General features: G+C 34.5%; 1 protein-coding gene across 1 annotated transcript; it reads right to left on the reverse strand.

Moving 5' to 3' along the window:
• Positions 1-1,545: 1,545 nt before the first annotated feature.
• On the reverse strand, positions 1,546-17,786 carry pitx3 (paired-like homeodomain 3). The gene is made up of 4 exons (XM_062995165.1): positions 17,749-17,786; positions 10,343-10,469; positions 5,811-6,016; positions 1,546-2,676 (listed from the first exon to the last, which is right to left on the reverse strand). The coding sequence occupies exons 2-4, from the start codon at positions 10,449-10,451 to the stop codon at positions 2,110-2,112; spliced, it is 882 nt and encodes a 293-aa protein (XP_062851235.1). The 5' UTR covers positions 10,452-10,469; positions 17,749-17,786; the 3' UTR covers positions 1,546-2,109.
• Between the last annotated feature and the right edge of the window lie 9,229 nt (positions 17,787-27,015).

Raw genomic sequence — 27,015 nt, forward strand, 5'->3', positions numbered from 1 at the left:
CTAACGCAAGTGGAGAATCTTGCTATGCTTTTGCTTTGCTTTCGCTATGATTTCTCTATCCCTCCACTAGACACCAGAGGTTATTGCAGTGGCAAAAAGGTTTGTTGTACTGTGCACCATTCATTTTTTGATCAATCTTAAACACTTTGCCAGTCACTGCTGCCATATTACATACCTATAGCATTTATCTTTTTTTTCTCTCCCAATCTAGTTGTTTCACAATTCCCTGATTCTACCACCCCTGCCCTGAATGAGGTGAGCCACAGACATCATCATATCATGCGCCCCTTTCAACATGTGCACGGTCGCCACCCACTAGTGCATTAGACAGCTGTGCGACCTGAGCGCCCCAGCATGTATCATTTTAAAAAGTGCCCCAATAGTTTGTTAATTAGAGGCTTAAAAAGGGTGACCAAGGTATTTTGGCTGTATAGTTTCATATTCCCCCCTTCCATGTTTGAGGACTGACTCAACTAGCTTTGAATGCTTTATCAACTTGTTTTTAATTCATGGACTCTTTATGGTCTTTAACATACCGATAGTGTTTGTCCTCATGCAGTAATTAAAACAGCTTATTTACAAAGGTCTTACTCAGTTCTTGACCATAAACAAATGTAAGTCAGCAAGGTAATGAGTTATGTAAGTTTGAAGCTAGTTACAAGGTGTATGAACTTAATATTTAAATTTGAGTAAATTGTCAAAAAGCTTAAAACCTTGATATAATTAAAATGTACAATCTGAGAGAGTAATTCTGTATCAGCACATTTAATTTAACTTTTATTTCATTTTTGTAGATTACTTCATACTAAGAAATTCCACCTTTAGTTCTGACCACTGATCTCATTCTTCCAACTCAATAAAAACGTTATGGACTGATCCCTGTCTGACACCAAATATTTCTTTCAGTAAATGAGTGGAGGAGCTGAATTAAAAGGTCTGGTAGAGTGGCATGTCTTTGTGGACAGCTGAACGATCTCAGGTTTAGTTTGGCTGGTGCTGGGAGTCTGGGCACTGTGACACTCTGGAGCGATGCCTTTTATGTGCTTACGTAATGTTGGCCGTGTTACACTGGAGAGACATGGAACAACACCAAGAATCCCCCCATCCTCTTATTACAGGATATTCATAAGAAAGTGCCGCTTGTGACTGACAGAGGCCTCTCTAAGTGTGTAGGTCAAAAGGATCAGTGACGAGTCATTTGGAACGTCTATAACTTTCCATCTCTTGCCCGTTCACTCCTTCATTCCTGTTGTATAATTTTGCCATGAACCTGGAACAAAGACTGATAGGACGCTATGCATACATTTCACTTCAGCGATGTAATAAATTATTTGGAGAGCTAATACATTTGCTGAGTTTTATATTGTTATGGTGTTACTACTCATTAAAACAAATAATTATTTCATTTCACTTTTAATGAGACAAACCAGGCTACACAAAAAAGTTTTTTTAAACAACCACACTCATACATACATTATTTTACAGTAAAATCTTCCCTGTTTTAAAACACCACACAAAAACTATATATTTATTTAATGGCTTTTTACTCATTTTTTTAAAAAAATGTTTGAATTTTTCTTTGCTCTAACAGAGTTGGAACATGATTTACTCTTGTACTTATTTGTCTTCCTCTCAAATTACTCATTGCTAGTTTTCATTTAGCATCTGACAGCAACCTTTGACCCTCGACCTTACCCTAGTTGAATGGAATTCACAACAAAGAATAAAATTTCAGGTTCTGCCTTTGAGGAACATGCTCATCTCATCTTTAAAGTACTACATTTAATAGATATTTTGTCACATATAAAAACAGAAGGTCCATTATATACATGTTATTGTTTGTATTGTGACACATTGTATGTTTTCCCTCCTGATCAATGCAGTAAATGTGCTAATACTTTTTTTAAATTTATTCTATTTAGCTGTGGTCAAAATTGTAGAGATTCAGTTGGTCAGTTCAGCCTTACAGTCTCATCTGATGGACTTCTTTAAGTCTTGTTACATGTTCTTAACCAGTTCCTGTTGCTGGACAGTGCATCAGAATCAAAAGAACTGTGGGTCAGATCAAAAGTGGGCTTACAATCAAACTAGGTTATTTTCTTATGAGCTTCATACAGGCCGGTCCACTGCATACTGGCAAGGGCTTAAGTTGGATACAGGGTTTTGCACTGCCGGATATGCGAAGTTGGTGTGCTGTTTAGCTTTGAGTCGGAGACTAGCCAGACTGGAGTTACAAGTGTCTCTGTACATGTAAGGGCTGCCTGTGGTGGCGTAGGGGCATGTGGCTGCTGACACTGCCACTGAGTTTAGCGTAGAGCTGTTCAGGTTGTTCAAGTTGCCCAGGTTATTCAGGCCTGAACCAGGCACTCCTGTCACTGCTGAGGGCACCATGGAGGAGGCCATGTTCATGGAGGGGATGGAGCTGGAGGGGGAGAACATGGGCTGCGAAGACAGAGGGCTAACGTTCATGGAGTTAAAGAAGGGAAAGCTTTTGGCCGATAGAGGGCTGCTAGCCAAGCTTTTGGTGGCCCAGTTGTTGTAGGAGTAACCAGAGTACATGTCGTCGTATGGCTGCATAAGTCCATTAAACTGGGCACTGAAGCCATTCTTACACAGCTCAGCCTGCTGGTTTCTCTCTCTCTTTCTCCATTTGGCACGGCGGTTTTTGAACCACACCTGGAGTCAAAGACAAAAAGAGAAAAAAGTCAGAATTATAAGATATACAAATAAGTGCTAAAACTGTTCTCTTATATATTGCTCTTAAATATAATTAATACAAACTTAAATCAGTGATTTATTATACATGTATGATGAATAATTGTATTATTATAAATTTGTGTACCGTTCTATTTTAGTTATTCTTATCTCACATGCCCAATTATTATAGCCAAACAAACAACTGAGACTTTGTTTTTTTTACTATTTTTTAATAAAATTCTTCTAATATAATAATAAATAATAAACATAAATTTTTATCTGTTCCCATTTAGTGATCAACATTATAAACTTACATATGTTAAATGCAAAATTTGTCATTTTTATATCTCATTTTTATATATAGTTATAAACATAATAATTTAGATAATAATTAAAAAGAGAGGAAGAAGCATTTCTCCTGGGCATTGTCAAATCACATTTATTAAACGAATTCATTAGCTTATTATGAGCTACTTTTGTGAGAAATGTCAGGAGAGAGATTCTCTCACATTAGTCAAATTTATGATCCTATTTTTAGGGGATAAGGGTGGATTAACGTTTTAATTGCAAATTTTAAATGATAATATTGAATTTAGCTCTGTAAAGTGTATTGTCTTAGGCATACATTGCAGAAGAAATTTAATAGGAGATATCCAATTATAATTCATAATAAAACACATTGAGAATCTAGGTAATTTTCAGTAATAGGTGGACTTTTAATGATATTATGTCTTTATGATATACTTGTCATATCTTATAAAAAGGTATAGAGGGTGAAATGTCTTTATGTGATTTTTTGACTTTGTGATTTTTTAACTTTGTCATTTATTAAGATGGAACTCCGACTTTAGTTATAAGAAGCACATTTAGACAGCAGAGACAGTGTAGTATAAAATATATGGGCAAAACTGTGTGGACAGTGCTCCTGAAGTGTTTCAGGGCCTTTTCTACTCTAAACATCTGGGAATAGCAAACAAATAGCTCAATCCTCATTTCATTCGTAAATAAAACTCTCCTTTTTGTTCATATCATTAGAAACAAACTACTTCTCCAAATGTGTCAGTGCAGTCAAACAAGCTTTATTTATATGGGCACAGAAAGTAAATCTCAGCCTCAATGTTCATCATAATCACTAATTAGGTATTGAAAGGCCATGTCACAATGGTAAATTACATTACTGAAGTTTAAACATCATTAATACTCTAATTAATAAAAAAAAAACTAACAAAATAAAATTTAATAAAATGGAATTAAAGTGTTTTTAGAAATTCCACAATCAGCTTATAAAATTATTCTAAATTCATTTACCAAGGATGTGTTCTAATTATTCAGTCACAGAAAATGAATATGCCTTGCCATTTTATGTAAATCTTTGACCAAGAAAGATCTTCTTGTATAACAGTTCTCTGACAAATTATATTTAAAAAATCTTAATATTTAAATCAATGCTTAGAAATATATTTTTAAGGTTAATTAATCCATGACAATGTGTTTTACTTAATCTCAAAGTCATATGGTGCATTTTGGTATACTTTAAGGTATTACTTTATAGTGGTACATTCAGTTATTTTAATACGTGATGATATTAAACTGTCATAAAGTACACAGTAAATAGTATTAGTTATAGTATATGACAAGGTTTTCCTAAGGAAAATCCCTTACTGTCTCGTGGGGCTTTAAAAACAGTCTAGGTCAGTTTGGCTTCAGGTCAGGGTCATGATTGAGGTTTTAAGAGTGTATTGGGAACACATACTAATTCAATTGCATAAATCAACATGACACAAGAAGCATTCAAAATATGCTGCGAGAGCAAACGTCCTGCTAGGATTAGTGGGCCACATACACGGTTCAAAAGGCCACCGATAGACATTAGGACAGAGAGAGCGCCAGCCCTGTTGTTCTTTTAAAATAACCAAGACTGCATGCTATGTGACCTTTCCTCTGTCCGGCATGAATTTGATCCATTAGATGGCAGGCAGGCAGAAAGGCTGAAGCTGTGCTGTCATTCATCAGGCTGGCAGCCCACCTGCTTTATTCTCTACTACACTTCAATAACCAAAACTCCTGGTTGGTATTTGAGAGGGATTGGGACTGCATTTGCACATGTGTATATTTATATAAACATAACTAATACAATCATGTTGTGTGCAGTTTGATTTATTACCATTACATTACAGATTGTGATACACTGTACAAAAATTACTGAAGCTGCATGTTAAAAGTTGTGAGTGAATAAAAATCTAATTGAAGTCAATTCTGTTAAAATCAATCATATATCCATACAATCTCCATTGGAATGGGATGTTCAATGTTGCCTCGAACATAGTTTGTTTTTTAGTTTAGCTATTTTTATTTCCTGATAGAGCTCAATTTAGGGATTATTTTATATTCCAAGATCACGCAGCCATGCACAAGCCTAGACTAACATCAGCTGGAATGGTGTAATGATAATAACACCGTTATTGCAACACATTCCTTGGAGTAATGGCATAGTGTTTAGACCCCTTAATTCTGGTAAAGAAAAATTTAAATGTGTATCATGTAATTACATTCTTGATAATCACGTTCTAACAAAAACGTGGCAAAGCTCATTTCTCATTTAGCCTACCAAATGCCTATGCACAATGGTAGGTTTATTTGTCTGTTTGCTTATTTCATGTAGAAGAGCTTGACTGGCCTGCCAGCACCTGACCTGAACCCTATCAGTCTATCCATCAGCCCTGTCTTGGTGAGGCATATCCACCAGGACTTATCACCTACATCAGTGCCTCACTAATGCACTGGTGGCTGAATGGAAGCAAATCCCTACTGTTATGTTTTAAAACCTTGTGGAAAGCATGGAGGCTCTAATTGTAGCAAAGTGAGATCAATTCCATGATAATTCCCATTGTTCTTCAGACATACATTCAGCTAAGTGTGTAAGATGAGACACAGTTTTTACTGCAAATTTTAAACCTCCACTATTCATCTAAGTGTGTTCATCTTCAAGACATAAGAACATAAGATAAAATTTCTTGCATTCAGTTTTAACATTGGCATCACTGAAGCATAATTAAACTATATTATATATTTGATAAATGTGTCTCCAGCTTAATGAATTACTGAACACATACCCGTACTCGTGCTTCTGTAAGATTTGTCCAAACAGCTATCTCCTCTCGTGTACTCATGTCTGGGTAGCGGTTCCTCTGAAAGGTGGCCTCCAGTTCTTGTAGCTGCTGGCTGGTAAAATGTGTCCTCTGTCTGCGTTGCTTTTTCTTTAAAGAGCCATCCTCTGGGTTTGATTCATCTGTCTGGTTGTGAAATGACTTCTCTGTGTCTGTTCAAAATTAAAAAGACAATTTATACTGGCTGTTTTGTGCCTGTATTTTGGCATTCAAAAATATTATTTTAAATCAAAGGTACTGAAAAATTACAAAATACAACTTACGACAAATATGACAGTGGTGAGAATTGTATAAGTTATAACTAGTTAGCTTGTAACCACTTCTGTTTGCACTGCAGTACATAAATAAGATGGAGATTAATGATATTCTGAAGGTATTAATAATTTAATGAGCCACAGACTGGCAGCTAAAAATAACAAAAATGAATTTGTATTTAGAGAAGTTTATGCTGAGACTTATTTTTTATTATAATTGTGTTTAAAATAGTAATTTATATGACTTATGTTATGTGTGTCTGAGTACCACTGCTCTAAATTCTACGTACTACACAGATATGACATATTTTATTTTTGCATGGAAAAAAATGTCACAGACATAACCCTCCTTTCATAACAAAAGCACAACAAAGACAAATAATGACAGACACAAAACAGGCAGGACAAAACAGCATTTGTTATGTCTGGAGAAAATCCCACACTAAAGCAGAGTTGTGCAAATTGAAGACCTCACAGAAGGAGCTAAATTAGCAGTCCACATAATCCCTGGATCAGGCATTAGTGGCAGGGCAGGTTTGGAGCTGTTTGGCATGGACTTAGCAGCAGGGGCTCTAAATGATGAGCAGGCATTTTAACACAACACAATGGCACCATACATCAATATGACACCACATTGTTACATTTTAAAGGTGAGATGTATTTCGGATCTCACTTAACTAAGCTAAGTACTGTATTTTAAAATGGAATATTTAGAAAGTAAGCATTCACCAAAATGGAGCTCAAGAACATTAAGATTTGATAAAAAGAGTAAGTACATTCTGTAAAAGATTACAGGCTTATTAGGAATACAGTAGTGAAGTTTTAAAATGTACGTTTTATTCAAAGATAAGACATAACTTTGAGCAGTTTTACTTTTACACACAGGAAATGTTGTAGTACATATTTAGAATAGAATAGAATAGAATCTTTATTGTCACTATACACAGGTACAATTAAATTTCGAATGGCATCTCTCCAATAGAGTAACAACAGTAGACAAAAAAGACAGTTATAGTAAAATTACACAAATTATTTACATTCTAAAAAATAAGATTAAAATAAAAATTTTACACTCTTAAGTAAATTTACATTTGTAGCTTTAAATATTAAATACTGACTGTGTGTGACCCATATTTGATTATATGTGTGTCAATTTTTTGTGAGGAAAAATTAGTTTTAAAAAAAAGTTTCTAGTTGAAAATGCATAAGCATCCCAAAATTAATATACTGTAGTTCTTAACTTTTTAATTACGTTTTGAGAAGAAAGCATATAGCATTTTCACCATGTCCCATAAACTGAATTACTGTTGAATTACTGTTGGCTTGATGTACAGTATAGTCTGTTGCCCTGTTAAAAGTGGATTTATACGTGTACTTCATCCTTAGTGATTTTTCATTACATAATATAAATGTATCTTTATGTGGCTGTCCCTTTGCTCACAGCATTAATATATAAATGTCCCATATGGGTTTGCTTTTATAGTGATCTAAACTAAACTAAACATTCACAGGTATGATTGTACAGTGTAAAATAAAATGTTAAATAAGTACATATGCCCATGTTACTTTTTATAGGTGAAATATTTAAAATGCATATCAGTATTTGTATGTATGTACATTATGACAATACTGTAATATAATCACATTACCTACACTTTTAGATTTTATTTAGGTAAATATGCACCAACCAGTTAATAGAAACTATATGTCCAACAAGTTATATGCCATTTTTCTCATTTGTATGTGTTTGATTGGTTCCATATCAATCAAAGCAAAAAAAAACTCATTTAAGATTCAATTTACAGTTAAAAATATAAAAATCCCCACTAATGATGAACTTATTCCCATGTATACTAAGTATAAATACACACACTGTAACACAAAGAGCTCTATAGGTTTCAGCACATCTATTTTATATTTCACTTTATCATTACAGTTTGTGCTTTACGATTTTGTTTGAAAGTAGTAATATATTTAATACCCTTTTGTATATAGATGTTTAGCTCTGGGATTAACCTGGTTTAGTCATGTCGAGCAATTTTAGCCAGATGTTTCACTGGTTTTCGGTTCATTTTATTATTTATTTGATAATACAATACACTGTGTTGTTACTATACATTTAGTCTTCATGTTAAAATACTTCATGAAAGTTCTAGCTACTGTAATACAGTATATGGAGGTGGTAGTGTTATAGTAAACAGTGGGCGGAAAAGTGCTGAAAGGCTGTTGTCCTTCAGTTGATGGCTGAATTGCTGAGGGCTGATTTGCGCCAGTGGACACAACCTTGTAAAATTTGCATTCGTAAAAGCGTAAAAAATGTAGTCATCTCGGGTCAACTAAAGAATGGACTGAAATAAAGCATACTCGATGTTATTTCGTTCAGATTTTATTGTGTCTCGCCAAGTTGCGCCAATATTTTACAAGTACTGTCATCTGATTATTCAATAGCACGTTGATAGAGGAATTAAATTACATTTGATTGTTATCGTGAACGTATAGTGCATGTTCAATAGTATCCCAACAAAGTATTTCTTTTATGAACCAAAGACATGATGAATAGCAAAAATTTCAAATAAAAACTAAATACTGCATTTGATGCATGCTCAATAATCCAGGTACACAAATCCACAAAGTTGAACCAGTTCATCTGGACACAAGTTTGTTGTAGAGAAAAGGAAACAAAAACATCTTGTGTCTAGATAAACTGGTTCAACTTTGTGGATCAATACTGCATTTCTCATTATTTTATTAAGAAATTTCCATTACATCCTTACAATTTTTAGATGATAAAAGCTTAGACACGCCTAATCATAGATGTTTTTTCAGTACTTTCTTCCCAGTCTATAAAATAGTTTAAGGATTTGTCCAGTAAAATGTGTTGTGTTATAGCTTCCTTTCTCTTTCATCGTTTTTGTCCACACTTTTTACTGCTATGTGGTTTATGCTGTTTCTGAGATTTATTGAGGATAGGTCAAAAGGAATCATGACTTGACAACACCCTAGCAATACAAACACCAACGTAAATCAAAATATGTTGCTTATTGTTTCTATACTTATAGCGCCCTCATTATAAGATAAGATAAAATAAAGATTAAGATTAAGATAAGATCAAATAAGATAGCCTTTTATTATCCCACCGGGGAATTTGTAACGTTACAGCAGCTTTCAAGAATATAAAGATATAAAAGTGTTTATACATATATTCAAAAATTGAAATGTAAGCATATAATATAAAAGAAAAAGAATTACAAAAAATTACAAAAGAATGAAGTCTTTAAAGCAGAACAAAAATGCCATGTTTTATAAAAGGTATTGCACAAAGTATAACAGGTATTGCACGGATTTTAAAAATGTTCTGCACATTGTTCAGGTTTACTTAAAATTATTGCAGATATAAAACCATATGAATTGTTGTGATTGTGCTTGGGGCGGTGAAGAAACTAAGTAAAAACTAAGCTGTTGTACATTGTTTTATAGAAAGTGATTTATTAGGTATTACTCATTCATGTTGCAGTGCATCATTACTAATCAGTGTTCTTAAATGTATTTTTTTTATTTAAATGTTGAATTATGCAAAAAGGTAGTGTGAATGAACGAGCCATTATTTTAAAAAAAACTGTTTTCTTAATTTTTTCTAAATTACTAAATCTTTACTAAAGGTGTTTAACACACGTACCTTTATTTTCTATAAAGCTGCCGTACTTAATCTTTCTTTAAAAATGAATAGCGCTGTTTGTGGATTTGGAGACCAATTGTGTAACCAAAGTGCTGTTGAATCAGATTCTGCGTTAGGAATTCAGACATCACAGATTATCACAAGTGGGCACTCCTTAACTTTTACATGACTACCAGCTTGTCAACAACCACATTAATCTGCACCACCCATTTGTTTTTTTCTTGTGTTTTTGCTTCAAGCACATTTTACTTCCAGTCAGTCTCCACCTATACAAAAAGTTACATACAACATATTACTACATATTACTTTAATAAACTCTTGAAATTTAAACAGTGAGTTTGTGTGTTTTTTCTGGTTGGTGTTTTAGTGGCAGATTTGACTGTTTTACTATTTTTGGGGTTTACTATTTTAATTTTTTTTAAAAAGCAATTTACTTTCACGGACATTTTAAGCGTAAAATTGATGTTTTTTTTACTGTATTGAGTTGTAGTTTATTTAATTAATCTGTACTATATGATATTATGTTGTGTTGCATTGTATTGACTGACCGCTGTTGTCGTGGCCCTTGCATGGCGCATCGTGTTGCGGAGTGCCGGAGTCGGACAGTGACAGGGTGGGACTGCGAGCCTCAGTATCCGCCAGCAGATTAAACTCCATTCCCCAAACCCACAGGTTCTGCAATACATACACACCAACATTAACACACTGACTTCAGCAACTTTAGGAGAGGTACAACATTAAAGAATAGAGAAATGTCATCAAATGCAATGCGCACTCCAAATTACCCAGTGAATATAAAGTTTACTTTTTTCAATCATTGTATTACAGAAAAAGTTTATTATTTCTATTTCTTCTATAGCATTTATTTATCTTATTGAATTTTAAACTTAACATGGACCAATGGGAAACAAAACTTAATTTAAATATACTTAATTTTTAAACCTTTTCCTAAAATTCTGTAAACCTTTAATTGTTAAAATTATTTAATTGTTGCAATTATTTTACTTTTGTTGGCAGTTTCTTTTGTTAAAACCCCTTCATTTCTTGCATAATAAATCATCCTTAATTATACATTTGTAATGCATGGATTTTGCTTTATTCACAAATTTTAACAATGAAAGGGACAATATTAAAAATGTTAGTCGGAAAACTACTTGTTTTACCCTAATATTAGTACAATATTAATAATCGCATCATTGTCCCTCAGTGTTTACGATGTCTACCTTCGTAGTTTCATTGGGCCTATGTAAATGTACTTTGGTAGTTTAAGGAATTCTGGTATACAAGTATCAGATTAGGCTATTATACGCAGTTTTGTAATATGTGCAAAAATTATGTCAGATGTACACAATTAATGGCCGGTTGAAATGTGTTTAACAATCATTTTTTTACCCCTGGACGTTCAACTAGTCTAGTGGTTATATTTGTGAACGTCTAGTTAGATTTTATGCTATTTTATCGTCGTGTTCAGTAAAGAAGTCCCAGTGATTTGTCAACTGTTGACACCAAGTACTTAACACAGCCTATACTAAACTCAGTCCACGCCAAACTAAGGGTCATTCTCATTTATTAATGGGTTCGAGTGACCCCCAATTTATGCTCTTGGTTAAAAACCACCCACTGATCAGCTGTAACTTCAAAATGTGACGTGACCATGCTCGTTGACACTAAATCACGCGTGAAAGTATTTAATAGCTTATATTAATACCCTTTCATGACCAATGCACAATACAGATACCAACAACTACCCATCACAACTCCAAAAATAATCTTAACTATGTAAAGCAGCAGTGACCCGCTTGCTTTGTTTTGAAAACTATTTTTGTAGGACGAAGCACAAATCCACGACCCGGTAATAGAAGCTAAAATAACAGCTCGTTTATTTATATAGCAGCAGTTAACACCTTCTATATAGAGGAACATAATCAGATCCTCAAATCGATGCTATGGAACTGCCATAACTTTTTAACTGAAATCGTATTTTACTTAAATATATTGATTCTGTTTATATATTATTGTAAAATAAAAGCCCTGTTACATTCTCTTACGTTGGTAAATTTGCTGTATTGTTATTTATCGTTTAACCTTTTATTTAAGCGTCTTTTAATTTAATGTACAGAGTTTAATTGTTTATACCGGTGTGAAAAATCCCAGTGTATTCGTGCCTTACACCCGGCAGATTTTATCTTTTAAAAACTGCCAATATGAATTCCAGATGGTGTTCCTTTAAGATGTATGTTTTACAATGAATATGATGCGGGGACAGGTCAGCTTTCAATGCTGCTGTCCTGAAAGTAAGCATCAATATTTACGTGTAGGCCTAGCAATAGAAATGCTGCAAATGGCAAACTTAATGCCATAATAATGATATGTCATTACTTCTAAAAAAAAGAAGAAAAAAAAAGAAATTGCTATAAATTAATGACGATCGTGTTTATTTAAATGACAGATCATATAGTGATTAGCATAGACAAATTGGACCCTCTAGATAGAGCTCACTGAGGAGACAGAGGTCTAAAATGAGGTTTAATTAACATACCATGACCTGATCTTTAGATATCTTTAGTTCACCAGTTCATTCTTAGGTCTATAAAACTAATGTGAGGTTTTGAACACTTGGTGTAATAGTAAGCTATATTATATAAAACGGTATGTGTAAGATTTATTGAGCTAAGGAAATGTTATCTGTTTTATCGGGTTACTTAATTATTACATTTTGCTAATTTGTTCCAATTAAAAGCATGTACAGACAAGATTTCCTGCTCCACTGGAAGAGAATAGGCCCAAGTACCGCTGCTGTACCGACCACTGATTTATTTGTTTAAATAAAAAAACCAAATAATTTGGAGATTTCAAACTCGTAAACTTGATAGAAAATAATCTCATAACACATTCAAATAATCTAGTTAGATATTTTATATATTCACGTCAACTTGCTGTCAGTATCACTGTCTTCCAACAATCAACATTAAGAATAAATTTGATGACTAGATCAGACTAAACTAATATAAGTTGTTTTTTATTCTTTACAGTGAGCTATATTTTAGTACATTTAACACTATAGGTTAGTTATTTTGTTAGTTAGTATGGCAAAACAAGAAGTCGGTAAACCCACTCCCCTTTAAAGCATCAGCTATTCAGTAATCTTTGAAATTACTTGGTTTACTTGAATTTACTTTAATTCTTGTAATTAGTTTCACGTTAATATAATATTAAACTGAACACATAAATTTTAGCAGACGGTAAATATGTAAAAATGCTAAATTGGGGAACTGATTCTTTTTACGAATAAACAATAACAAAAAAAGAATCTACTAGCTTTCACAGGCGACACCTCATTAATAATATTTCAAAAATGCTAAGTCTTTGTTATTATTATTATTATTATTATTATTATTATTATTATTATTAGTTATAACAATAGTAATAATAATACAATGACACAAGAACAAGAAAATGCATTAAAAGTGTTTTACAATAAGATAAAAAGTCAAAGGGATAGAGTAGAAGTCCTAATCAAAGGCATTATTAAATAGGTGCATTTTGGGTTGATCAAAATAATGCGGTTACAGAAGATGAATAAATAAATGTAAATAATAACATCAACATCAATATTTTTTGGTCAAAGATGTTTATTAATTACTGGACAAAATGCATTATTATTATGTATTATTATTATTGTTGTTGTTGTTGTTAGTATTATTATTATTATTATTATCATTATTATAACTTAGTGCATCATACAAACAGTTTTATTGAGATGTTAGGACATCCCGACCGCAGAACATTTTACAGGCGGAATAATGGTCTGCATAACTATTTGATATTCATTATTCAGCCTTGGTTTTATTAGAATAACTGCGATGGTTTGGCCAAGTGCGCTTTTCACCCCTGATTTTACAAGTTGCTGCTAATAGAAAGACTGCTTAATCAACTTTCTTTTCGGAGACCTTTTTGCTTTTCTTTTTAGGCATATTTCCTGGGGTAGCCTTATTTGCGTAAGTTTAGAGCTTATGTATTTGCGTATGTAAAGTAAAAACATCAAAACATTACAGAAAAAGAAAAAAAAATAGAAATAAGGATTTAAAAAACAGCAGTGCGTGTTATGAAGCTTGATTGCTTGTTCATTTTAATGCATATGCGCCCCAAATTAAAAGATTCGTTTGCACATTCTCATTGATCTCATTAAAAATTATATATAATAAGCAATGAGATAATGATAGGGGGAATCCTCTCATTTTTTAGGAGATTGGGGAGTCCATCTGTTTGTTCGACCAAAGGCATATAAGTCTATTTCCACTGGCTGCTGCATTAGCCTGGGAATTATTCATAAACGCGTCCAGAATTAATTCCCTGGATTAAGAGTTGATTAAGATGTGTGTCACTTTGCTGTCTGAGAACTTATTAAGGACCCACTCGAGCCGACGGCAGATGGAATTTCTTCCCAATGTTTGTAGATGTTAATTTCAACCCTTCTAACATCCATTTGCATTTGCCTGTGTGTGTTAAAGCCACAGCTTTACAGAATAAGAGATGCACAGCTCGCAATAACACACGCAAAATAAGACGCTCAGTTTTAATACATGTAGTATAACACACGCAATATCATGTGCAACATAACACACGCAATGTTTATACACGCAATAATACACACGCAATGTTTATAACCGCAATATGTAACATAACACACGCAGTGTTTGTACACGCTGTATAATATTTTTTGCGTTCGCATGAGCACAATGCCAGGAAATAGACGCATTTATATTTTAATATGTTTGTATTAAAGTATGTAACTTTTGCTTGTAATAAAATAGATGCAGTACTGACAATAAAAGGAAGAAAATAGTTCAAGCATGGTAATCATGTTGGTGTAAGTAATTACACATTATCTAGGACACACAATTTTATTGAAAAGGATATTAAAGCTGCAGTGTGTAATTTTTGCTTTTAGATATGCAGCTAACTGTAACATTGTGTTTGTGCTGCCTGAAGTTGCACTGAAAGCCTAAGACAATGCTATACATCATGTTTTGGGAAGCTATCAAAGCAGCAGTTCTTAACTTTTTTTCTGATGGACTTTTTAAAAGTAGCTTTACTGCAGTCAGTAAATCATAGTGTTCTTGTGCAGCTGTCCCAAAATGACTACAACATCTGGGACAAACTTGATGTTTTGTTATTGAAAGAAATATTCAAGCTGCAAACTGTCATATCATCTGTTAGAAATAAAAGAAGTAAATTATTGCTACCAATTATAGTAATAATTTTTAAAAACCTGAATGAATTGCAAATTAATATATATTATATGGAACAACATAAGAATTTTTAATTGAAGATGTAATTAAACCTGCAAAATGTAACTCCCAAATAAAGTAGAATTCTTGCAGCCAAAAACTATTTCAAGCATCCAGATAAATTGTACTGTAAAAGAATGTTACAAAAGGCAATTTGCTAATTAATATCTGGTTAATAATGTTACAGTATCCCTAAGATGGATGATGTTTATCATTAAATATAAAGCCCTAATAATGTTACTTATAACATCCCTAAATATTGCCGCTATTATGGTGAAATTACCCATTAATTACACATTGCACAAGAGAAATCATATGATGTGTTTTGAGAAATGTAACTTTACTGTTTTATAGTGATTTTATTATAGTTAAGTTTTTGTTTAACGTTTTTCTGGCATAGTTTACCGTATCTGTAGGTTTAAATATCTCAGCAAAACCAAATAACCCAAATTATAGGTTTTATTATAGCTTTGTGGTATCGTAAGGAAGGTTATGGGTTTGAGCTATCTCTGGGCCCTTCATCAAGGTCCTTAAACCTCTTGCCTCCAGGGGCGCCACACAATGGCTGACCCTGAGCTCTGGCCCCAGCATCCAAACAAGCCGGGATATTCGAAAGAAACATTTTATTGTACTGTACACGTGTGTATATATAACAAACAAATGCATTCCATAATTAGTTTAAAATTTACCAACAGTTTACAGATATTCGGCTAAATGTTAAACCCCAGTAACACTGTACATGTAAAGCTCATCTTAGCATTGGAAACATACCCCAATAAATCTATACTCCAAATCAATCCAACCAGCTAGGTCTTATAACTATGTTTAATTTAATCTTCATTTTAATCTTACAATTAAAATTACTTTAATCCTACAGTTTATTCATAATGCATAATCGTACTGCTTGCTGGTGTCACACACTTTCATTATTGGTTTGTTGAGGTAATGGACAGCAAGATAATACTATTATAATAGTGTAAAAACGGTACAGTATTACTGACCACATACAATCTCTAGGACATTGCAAATTGTCAAGTCAGATACGTTTTCAGGGTTGGATATGGACTTTCAAGTCTTTGCAAGTAGATCACTGTTTTTTTTTCTGACAAACGACAGTTCATTACTGCATAAATGTGCTTCTTATTAAGTCATTAATTTTGGCAATATTAACGCATTGATAAACCCATTTACAGATGCTCAATGAAATAAATATTAGTCTTTAAATTCCAGCTATGACAGTATTCTAGTCTGCATTTCGTTGCAATGATTATTTCACTGGCTAACTTGTTTGTGATAAAACATACATGTCTTATAATATATAAATGATTTAAAATGCATATTTTGGTAATTTAACAATTTGATATACCCCATAATAAATTGTATTTATTAAACACGCTGTTAAATAAAGCAGAAGTTTTATTCGGATTAATTAGTTTAATTTGTAGTTCTAAAATAATAAATCAAAACAGAAATTTATTTATATAAAGTCTATTTACGCAATAAAAAAAATCTTTCCTGTTATAGAACGTCAAGTGTTTTCGTTAATAAACAGAACTAAAAACATTGTGAATCATTGGTCTGAACTGCAGTTACAAAACATACATTTAAAAGATTGTTGAATGGGCTATAATGCATAATATAATAAAATATTTAAAAAATGTTTTTTTAATTTACAGTATTAACACTTAGAAAAAAACTAAACAGATACAAATAAATAGAACAACACACTAGATGTTTTGCATCCAAAGAAATAAAGTCTTTGGGCTGAAACAAATCCACAAGCCACCATTTTTGCTTGACCTAAAGCACAATTAAGTTAGCCTACTGTAAATGCAAAAGTATTGTGGACAAAAAAGTAACCTAATAAATGCAAAACTTATAATGATCAGTGATATGTATTAATGTATTATGAGATGTGCCAATATTGGCCAAAACTGAGCAGTTGAAGTCCAGCTGTTATTATATTAAGGTATTATTTTTGTAAGACTGGGTTGTGGAAGTGAAATGTGTATTATTTCAATGCCGTTTTTCCACGATGTGATAAAATCATAAGACTAAAAATAAATATACAAAAGAAATTCCCAGATACGTTTTTAGGACTTGATATTAACAGTCAAGTCTATGCATGTAGATCACAGGAGTCTTTTTTTTAGACAAACGACAGTTCATTTATGCATAAATGTATAATATATGTTTCTTATTAATTCATCAATTATGACAATATTAACGCACTGATGAACCCATTTACAGTCTAACATCAAGCTAATACTATGTTAACATGTTACATATATAAAGTCTATTTCCAGTCTTGAACTATTTCAACACCATCTGTTTTTAGGTGAAGCAAATAATTGTGATTGAATTGTTCATTTAAGTCAGACCCTCTTATTATTTTATATAAGCTTCTCTTTAAAGATAAGCAATGACATTTAACTAACATGTTAACATGCTGTCGGTTCTGTTCTGAGTTACTTATTCAGACTAAATGTAAAATCAGTGCAGGGTTGGGATGCACTACTTCTGGTTTTAGTGGTGAACTTAAAACGCATTATTCCTATAATACAGGACAGGATAGGGTTTCTCCCAACTTGCTAAACTACACCCTTGATTTCTCTACAAACAGAATTACTATGTTCTCTACTGAAAATCAAGACTTTACTCACCTCAAAAAGCTCTTTGATTAAAATAATCCCTGGAAAAATTCAACTTTGCTGTGGCTGAACTGCTGCTGTCCTGAACTGATGAACCGGACAACCGTCATGTAGAAATTCCCTGAACTGCAGGAGATGAGAAAGCTGCCGTTTCTGTATCTCACATTTGTCTGACTGAAAGACTGCTGGGAAAAAGTGAAGGCTCGAACCCCATAAGCAAAGAGAAGGACTGATTTTACGCCAGACCTTATGCGCGACAGGTCCATACCAGAAAGGACTGCCCACTCTCTCTCTCTCTCTCTCTCTCTCTCTCTCTCTCTCCTCCCTCTCTCTCTCCTCCCTCTCTCTCTCTCGTTCTTTTCTCTGTTTGTTTCTCATTCCTATTATTTAACCAAACCGTTTTCTTTGTTTTATATATTTTTTCCTGATCAGGGTCACAATGGGTCCAAGAGTCACCTTGACAATTGGGTGACAAAAGGAAAACAAAGTTGGCAGAGGGCCTGTCTATCTCAGGGCATCATACAGTCACCATTGCTTACTTGCTCACACCTAAGGGAACCTGAAAGTAACAAATCCTATTCTATGTTATATGTGGGGGAAAACTGCAAGACTTAAAAAATAGCCACAGAGAACTTCACAAAGAGCAATGAGTAAACAAGGTATTTTGCTGTATGGCACTCACATTGGCGCCAAAAGTTCTCAGTCACCACTCCCATACATACCCATACAACCTTCATCAACATTTTATTTTCTACATTTCTGTTCAACAACAGCTTTGAAATAAGGCATACTCAAACCAACGTTTTTGCTTTACATAAAAATATGTATGTTTCTATTACAATTTTCATATGTACTTCAGGTAGCTCTGTGTAAGAAGTGATTGCTCAATTTAATCTCCCTCTTTCTCCCGTTCTTTTCTCATTGTTCTTGTTTCTCATTCCTATTATTTGACCAAACCGTTTTCCTTGTTTTATATATTTTTTTCTTGATCAGGGTTACAATGGGTCCAAGAGTCACCTTGACAATTGGGTCACAAAAGGAAAACAAAGTTGGCAGAGGGCCTGCCCATCTCAGGGCATCATACAGTCACCATTCCGCACTTGCTCACACCTAAGAGAAACTAAAAGTAGCAAATCCTATTCTATGTTATATGTGGGAGAAAACTGCAAGACTTAAAAGAAAGCCACAGAGATTTTCACAAAGAGCAAACAAGGTATTTTGCTGTATGGCACCCACGTTGGCGCCGAAGGTTCTCAGCCACCACTCCCATACATACCCATACAACCTTCATGAACATTTTATTTTCTACATTTCTGTTCAACAACAGCTTTAAAATGAAGCATACTCAAACCAACGTTTTTGCTTTATATAAGAATATGTATGTTTCTATTACAATTTTAATGTGTACTTCAGGCAGCTCTGTGTAAGAAGTGATAGCTCAATTTAATCTCCCTCTCTCTCTCTCTCTCTCTCTCTCTCTCTCTCTCTCTCTCTCTCTCTCTCTCTCTCTCTCTCGTTCTTTTCTCATTCTTTTTGTTTCTCATTCCAAACCGTTTTTCCTCGTTATTTTTTTCCTGATCAGGGTCACTATGGGTCCAAGAGTCACCTTGACCATTGGGTGACAAAAGGAAAATAAAATTGGCAGAGGGCCTGCCCATCTCAGGGCATCATACAGTCACCATTCCTCACTTGATCACACCTAAGGGAAACTGAAAGTAACAAATCCTACTCTGTGTTATAGGTGGGGGAAAACTGCATTAGTCAGATGTTTTTACTGACTAATGTATTTTATTGTTATTAAAGGCAAATGTGATGCCTGCAACACAGTTAGAAACATATTTACCACTGTGTTTCAGCACATTTCCTATTAATTACACTTTTAAGAATTTTGGAAGTGAAGATACTGATTGTTGTTGTTTTAGACATTTCACTACCTTGTACATGTGATTTGCCTTTGACATTTCAGTATAGCTTTAAGTACATGTACATGTAAATGTAAATGGCTACAAATGAGACCTTAGAATACATTGGCAGTTGTAGCTCATTTGTGATCAAGGTGCTCGATTAGTAATCAGAAGGTTGCTGGTTTAAGCCCCACTACTGCCAGGTTACCACTCTTGGGCCCCTGAGCAAGGCCCTTAACTTACATTTGCTTCAGTTTTATTTGATTTTAATTGTAAGTTGCTTTGGAGAAAAACATGTTCTAAATGCCACAAATGTAAATAGCTCTGTCTACAGATGATTAGCTCTGAGTACAGTGTTTAATTTAATGTATAAATAAGTCACTAAACCATTTATGTGTACATGCACCCAAAGTACACTTAAAGATTTCATCTGAATGTTGTCTAACACACATTTTAGACATTGTAAATGCATGCAAGATAAATTTTTACTTATTTTTACATTTTTTGCTTGATACAGCTGCTCAACCATTTCTGGTTGCTGTTGTCTGATTCTCCTCTTTGTAATGTGTCATACATTTCCAATAGAAGATAGATCTGGACTGTAGGTAGGCCAGTCAAGAACACACTCTGTGTCTACGAAGCCACACAGTTATAACGTGTGTAGAATGAGGACTGTCTTGGGACTGTCTTAAGAGAATAACCTTAGACTTTCTGGAGAGTCCCCAGTCCCCTTTGGTGGCTGCATATGTCTCTTAAAAACCTAAATATATCCCTCAGCATCAATATACAAGTCACCCATGCTGTGACAAATGTTGGCTTTGGCATGTTTTGCTGATAACAGTTTGCATAATCCATTTATATTTGTCAAGGAAACCTCAACATCTATTTTCCCAAACACAAGATGAGATAAGCTCAAGCCCAGAGAACTCAGAGAGGATTTTGCATAGAAATGAAGTATGATTCGCTCTGTGAGTAATAAAGGTTCAGGTTGCATTTTTTTAATGCAGGTGTTAGAGAGTGTTAGGTAACAACAGTTTTCTAAGGTACTCCTGACACATGTTGCTATATTTATAACAGTTGCATAACATTATATTCAGTGTCATCAGAGTGCTTGAAGGTCACACACATTCAACAATGGTTACCAGCCTTACTTACATAGACTGAGATTTTTCTGGATTCCATGAATCTTTTCACATTATTATGTAAGGTAGATGGTGAAAGAACTAAAATGTGTAATAACCTAATAACCTAAAAAATAATGAGTCACAGCCCATTTTGCATGAGACTTTGTATAACTTGAATTTTGTCTTTCTTTCAAACTTTTATATGTATTTTACCACTGTAACATGTTTAAAAATGTATGGTACTTTTGCCAGTTAAATACAGCGTTAAGATAATTAACATTAAAATTCTTGATTTTACTGCAATTCACATAATGTCCCGTCTTTTCCGGAAATGGATTTTGTATATCTGTGAATATTATCAAGAGGTTTGTAATCAAGCATATTACTCCACTACCACACTGTGCATTAAACTTGAATGTTTTCTGTGTCGCAGTGTACAATTGTTGTCTCTAAAATATTGTACTGGACATCCAGATTTGCGCCTAAAATGTACAATGTCCACTATATTTATAACATTTTGGTTGTGTTAACATCTCTCAAATGCATACCATAAATGATAATTACAAAATTTACCCATTCTGTTTACATCCTGGGGTGGCATATTGGTGCAACTGGTTGAATGAGTGCTGCACAACAACATAGGTTTCATCCTCTGCTCCAGTTATTGTCTGTTAGGAGTTTGGCATCTCTCTGTGTCCATGAGGTTTTCCTCCAGGTATTCTATTTTCTTTAACATCCATACAACATTCCTTTAACAGGTAAAAAAAAGATTAGATTGCCATTTGATTGATTTGCAGGACATTAGATATTTTTATTTCACTACCTTGTACATGTGATTTGCCTTTGACATATTTCAGTATAGCTTTTAGTACAAATTGCTACAAATGGGACTTCAAAACAAATTGGCAGTTGTAACTCACTAAAGTGCTGGATTAGTAATTAGAAGGTTGCTGGTTTAAGCCCCACTACTACCAGGTTACCACTGTTGGGCCCCTAAACAAGGCCCTTAACTTGCATTTGCTCAAGTTGTATTTGATTTAATTGTACGTTGCTTTGTTCTAAGCATGTTCTAAATGCCAAAAATGTAAATAGCTCTGTCTACAGATGATTAGCTCTGAGTACATGTTTTATTTAATGTATAAATAAGTCCATTTATGAGTACATGCACCCGAAGTACACTTAAAGTTTTCCTCTGAATGTTGTCTGACACATTTTAGACATTGTAAATGCATGTCTTGCATTTTGATTGTTTCCTAATAAAAATTCAGCTATAATTATATACACATTTTATGTTAGCCAGATTAATCAAACATAGCAAATACTGTAAAGTCATTTGGAACCTATACGAAGCACAGCTTCATGGATATATTTGCCAGCAAAGACATTTATCCTTCATAAGCAATAATGCAGTGAAGCAACACATTTTTAAACATATAGTAAAACAGTGGGCACCGGTGTGTGCAGTGGTAGCTGAGTGATTTAGGTACTAAACTAGTATTTAGAAGGTTGTCAGTTTAACTTGCCATTGTTGGTCCCTGAGCAAGGCCCTTAACCCTCAATTGCTCAAGATGTATTTGGTCACAATTATAAGATGTTTTGGACAAAAGTGTCAGCTAAATCAGAATCAGATTTATTGGCCAAGTATGTGGATACACGCAAGGAATCTGGTTCCGGCTGACGGTATCTCTCTAGTATAAATACAGTGTACAAGCAATGTATACATTAAACATTAAACACAAAAATATACAAACTATAAGACTATATACAGGCAATATACAGAAAAATGTATGGACGTGTGCATGTATGTATGTACAGTATTCAGTGACCAATGTAAATGTAAGTTTAAAGTACTATGTGGAACTGATGTAACTTGTTTATTCTGCATGTTCGTATATGATGACATTCCTGTCACACGTTGTTAAACAGATTATAATTTTATTGATACAAATTAGAAATGGGTGCAGCTGGTAGAGTGCCATACACCACCAAGATTATGGGGCCCTGGGATCGATCGTTTAATCTGATTACTGTCTGTAAGGAGTTTTGGTATTTTCCTCCTATGTACCTGTAGGCTTTCCCCTACCTTTCCCCACAAACATTTTCAAGGTGGATAAGATATTTCACATTTCTCGGATTATGAGTGAGTTAATAAGTATGTGTAGCATCCCATCCAGGTTGAATTCCTGCCTTGCATCCAGTCTTTCCAGGTAATGCCAGACCCTGAACAGGACTAAGCAATTAATGAAAACATAAATTATGTTTTAGCTGTATTGCCATAGTCTTGTGTGGATGATTTAACACAACTATTTTTAGACATTTGTTTAGTCTAGGCAGCAGGTTCTATCGAGTGGATATACAGTATGTTGGATTATATGAATGTTGCAAAGTACCACTGGTAGCTGTTGTAAACCATTTACACTGAAGAGTATTAAATTAAATAAGCTTTATTAAATCAAATGAAGGGGCTTAATGCAGCAGAGAGAACTGCAATGAAGGCAGGCAGATGTTGGATTTTGCACCTTTTGCTGATAACAATCTGGATTGTTCTTTTTGTCTTTGTCACTAATAACTCCATGTCTATTTCCCCCACAACAAGCTGAAATGTGGACTCAACTTACCACAGCAGATTTATAGTCCATCTGAAGTGAGCTTGCAAAGAATTAATGTATGCCTTTTTGTGTAATGCACTTTATGGTTACATTTCTTGATGCAGCAGTTTTCCGAAGTACTCCCGAGCCCATGTGTCTATTTGTATCACAGGAGCATGATAGTTTCTGATACAGTGCTATCTGAGAGCTTGAGGATAATGCACATTTAACAGTGGTTTTCAACCTAGCCTTACACTGACTGAGATTGCTTCGGAGTCCCTGGATGTTTTTACAATATTGTGTAGGGTAGATGGTTAAAGATCTGGAATATTTGCAAAGTTGCATTGAGAAATGAAGATTTATTTAAATGATGGTACATTAGATTAAACGAACAACTACCAAATCACAGATTCTTTATTTAAATGCATTTTTCATCCTAAATTAAAAGCATTTTTGGAAATGGAGTCAACCTTCACCCTGATTATTACATTACAAATGTCTTCAACCCACAATGTATAATATGAGGCACTTTTACAGAACCAGAACACATTCCTCATTATGTTTCCACATTCCAGGAGTATACTGTACCTGTGCATACTGCTAAAATGTTTAAAATGATTTAATAAACACCAGTATTAGATCAAGTGCCCTCCATTGTCCAAAGTAGTTCTTCTTCCCATTGTTCCCTCAATGAACTGGAAGGTTGTCTTATCCAGAATCATCCAACATGCTCCCCACAAACAATTAGAGACTTTATTAAAGCATTTTTGTATAAATCTGAAAGTGGATAAGACACAGCAGCACTGCTAAAGTTTTTTAATACCATGTCCACTCACTGTCCACTCTATTAGACACTCCTACCTAGTTGATCCACCTTGTAGATGTAAAGTCAGAGACGATTGCTCATCTATTGCTGCTGTTTGAGTTGGTCATCATCTAGACCACAGGTGTCAAACTCAAGGCCCGCGGGCCAGATCCGGCCCGCCACGTCATTTTATGTGGCCCGCGAGAGGTTTAACGACTGTATGATTGTTGTGATGGTTCGAGTCGTTACAGAGGAGACGCGCTTATAATTTAATGCGCTCCTGCGCCTTTAAGAGCCAAAGTGACATCGAAGTCATGGCAACTAACTTTAACCTTCGCTAAGAAGCCATGTGACTTTTACGGCAAAAGAACGCGGGGTAGCGTAGTCAGTAATGTAAACAATAATAAATAAATACAAATAATTATATTGCAATATAATACCCAAGCATTGTCTGTAAGTAGTGGCGTTTATATTCTCAGTTGTTAGTAAAGAGTACATATAGTAAGAGTATATCACAGCGTTTTAGTTACAAATTTACCGTAATTAAATACTGTTGTTACCGTTACTATAGCAATTAGTAACTTTACACACAATTTTAACTCGTTATTTTACGTTTGGTTAAATCTCATATTGTACCAGATGTAACACTTGACTACAGCTGTGTGCTTTTTACTGTATTAGGTTCTTTATTGTTTTTATTGTTTGTATTTTTACTTCATTTTGATGCACACAGTGTATCACACAGCTGGGGAGCAAATAAACCGACTGTGTTCTGAAGAGAGCTGTCTGTCTGTCTGTCTGTCTGTCTGTCTAGCTGAGAAAGGGGGATAAACTATTAGTGAGGGCAGAATGATTGTCTTAAAAATACACTGTAAAATCCTAAATAAACTGCATCTTTAAAAATGCATGCTGATTTTGTGACCTGCAAAGTGACACATCCCGCCAGTAGATGATGTTACACATATTTACACATGATCCTAAAATGTACAAGAAGATAATTAAGAAAATTAAGCATAAGGAGGAAATTTAATGAAAGTGAAAACAAGTTTGTGCTTCAGGAAGAAAAACCGGTGCGTCTCTTGTGTTATGAGGCCGTGTCTGTGGTAAAGTATAACAATATAAATGCAGAATTCAGCTTCCAAGAAAAACAGCAATGTGACTGCAATCACAGCAGGATACGTTACAATCGGCCCTTCGAGGGCCACCATAATGCTGATGTGGCCCTCGGTGAAAATGAGTTTGACACCCCTGATCTAGACCTTCATCAGTGGTCACAGGAAGCTGCCCATGGAGCGCTATTGGCTGGATATTTTTGGTTGGTGGACTATTCTAAGTCCAGCAGTGACAGTGAGGTGTTTAAAAACTCCATCAGTGCTGCTGTGTCTTATCCACTCATACCAGCACAACACACACTAACACACCACCACCATGTCAGTGTCACTGCAGTGCTAAGAATGATCCACCACCCAAATAATACCTACTCTGTAGTGGTCCTGACCATTGAAGTGTGAAACAGAGTGAAAGCAGGTTAAAAAAGTATGTAGAGAAACAGATGGACTACAGTCAGTAATTGTAGAATTACAAATTGCACCATGTGTAGGGTGTGATTCCTGCCCTGCACAGAATGTTTCCCAAGTAAAACTGGACCCACCGCAACTAGGGTGGCCACATTCATAGTCACAAAAAGGAGGACGTCATACCAGGAACAGGGGGACATGATACTGCAACACAGAATGAAACCATAACCCATATAACAGAGTTTTTGACCAATTTAAGCAAGAATTCTATAACAAATTACTGTTTCATTCACCATGTGTTTACTTTTGATATTTAAGTCTGTTCCTCGCTGCCTCCAAAAATTTACTTATTGACTCCAGTAGAGGTGTATGCAGAACAGAGCGAGCAAGCGAAATTCAACCACCCAATCACAGACTACAATTTAGAGGGCGGACCTTCTGCGATTGGCCAGTGGTGGGCGAGCATTTGTTTTGACATGTACCTGAGCCAATGACAGATAATATTGATCAAAAATGTAACCAGTTCATTCCAAAAGGAGGATTTTTAAGTGTCCGTCCTAGCGTTGCATGGGCGGAGGATCGGCAGCTGAAAAACCGGACTGTCCGAACAAAAGCTGGGTGGCTGGCCACCCTAACCGCAACCCTGGTCATGACAAAGCAGCTTTTGAATAGAACGTTTTTATTTGCCATAAATACCCGTGTACAGTACAATGAAATTCTTTTTTTTTTTGCATATCCCAGATTGTTTTTTTGGAAGCTGGGGTCAGAACACGAGGTCAGCCATTGCAAGGCGATACTGGAGCAGAGAGGGTTAAGGGCCTTGCTCAAGGGCCCAACAGTGGCTGCATGGCAGAGCTTGGATTTGAGCTCTTAACCTTTGAATTGATAGCTCTACCCACTAGGCTACCACTGTCCCGTTTTTGCATTTTGCATTCATGGGTGATTCTTCACTTGCGGGCTCTTTTTACCATCTTAACTTTTGAAAAATAAAATTAGTAACAATTTAGTTTTAATTATGTCAAGATAATGCTTACATGCTTTAGAGCAAAGACTTAATGATGGCTACAACTGAGCTTATATAGAATTGTAATATTTCATATTTATTTGCGAAGTGGCATAGCAAACTGTCATTATGTGTTGGTAATGACGTGTTGCGGTAATGACAATTTTTACTTTTTTTTTAAAGAAAAAACTAGCTAGGCCATGGATTGCACTTTAAATACATATAAATAATGTGTAAATTTCTTTTTTTTTGGTAAAGTACTGCCATATTGATGTAAATGGTAATGACGCTGAATAAATATACTCTATGATCAGAAGGAATACATGATTAAATTACTC

This window comes from Trichomycterus rosablanca, chromosome 5 (assembly GCF_030014385.1).
Source record: "Trichomycterus rosablanca isolate fTriRos1 chromosome 5, fTriRos1.hap1, whole genome shotgun sequence".
NCBI classification, from domain to species: domain Eukaryota; kingdom Metazoa; phylum Chordata; class Actinopteri; order Siluriformes; family Trichomycteridae; genus Trichomycterus; species Trichomycterus rosablanca.

Coding starts and splice junctions, on each gene's coding strand:
- pitx3 (XM_062995165.1), bottom strand. CDS start 10,451: ATGGAGTTTAATCTGCTGGCGGATACTGAGGCTCGCAGTCCCACCCTG. Junction 6,017..10,342: donor CAAGGGCCACGACAACAGCG/GTCAGTCAATAC, acceptor AATTTTGAACAG/ACACAGAGAAGTCATTTCAC. Junction 2,677..5,810: donor TTACAGAAGCACGAGTACGG/GTATGTGTTCAG, acceptor CTTTGACTCCAG/GTGTGGTTCAAAAACCGCCG.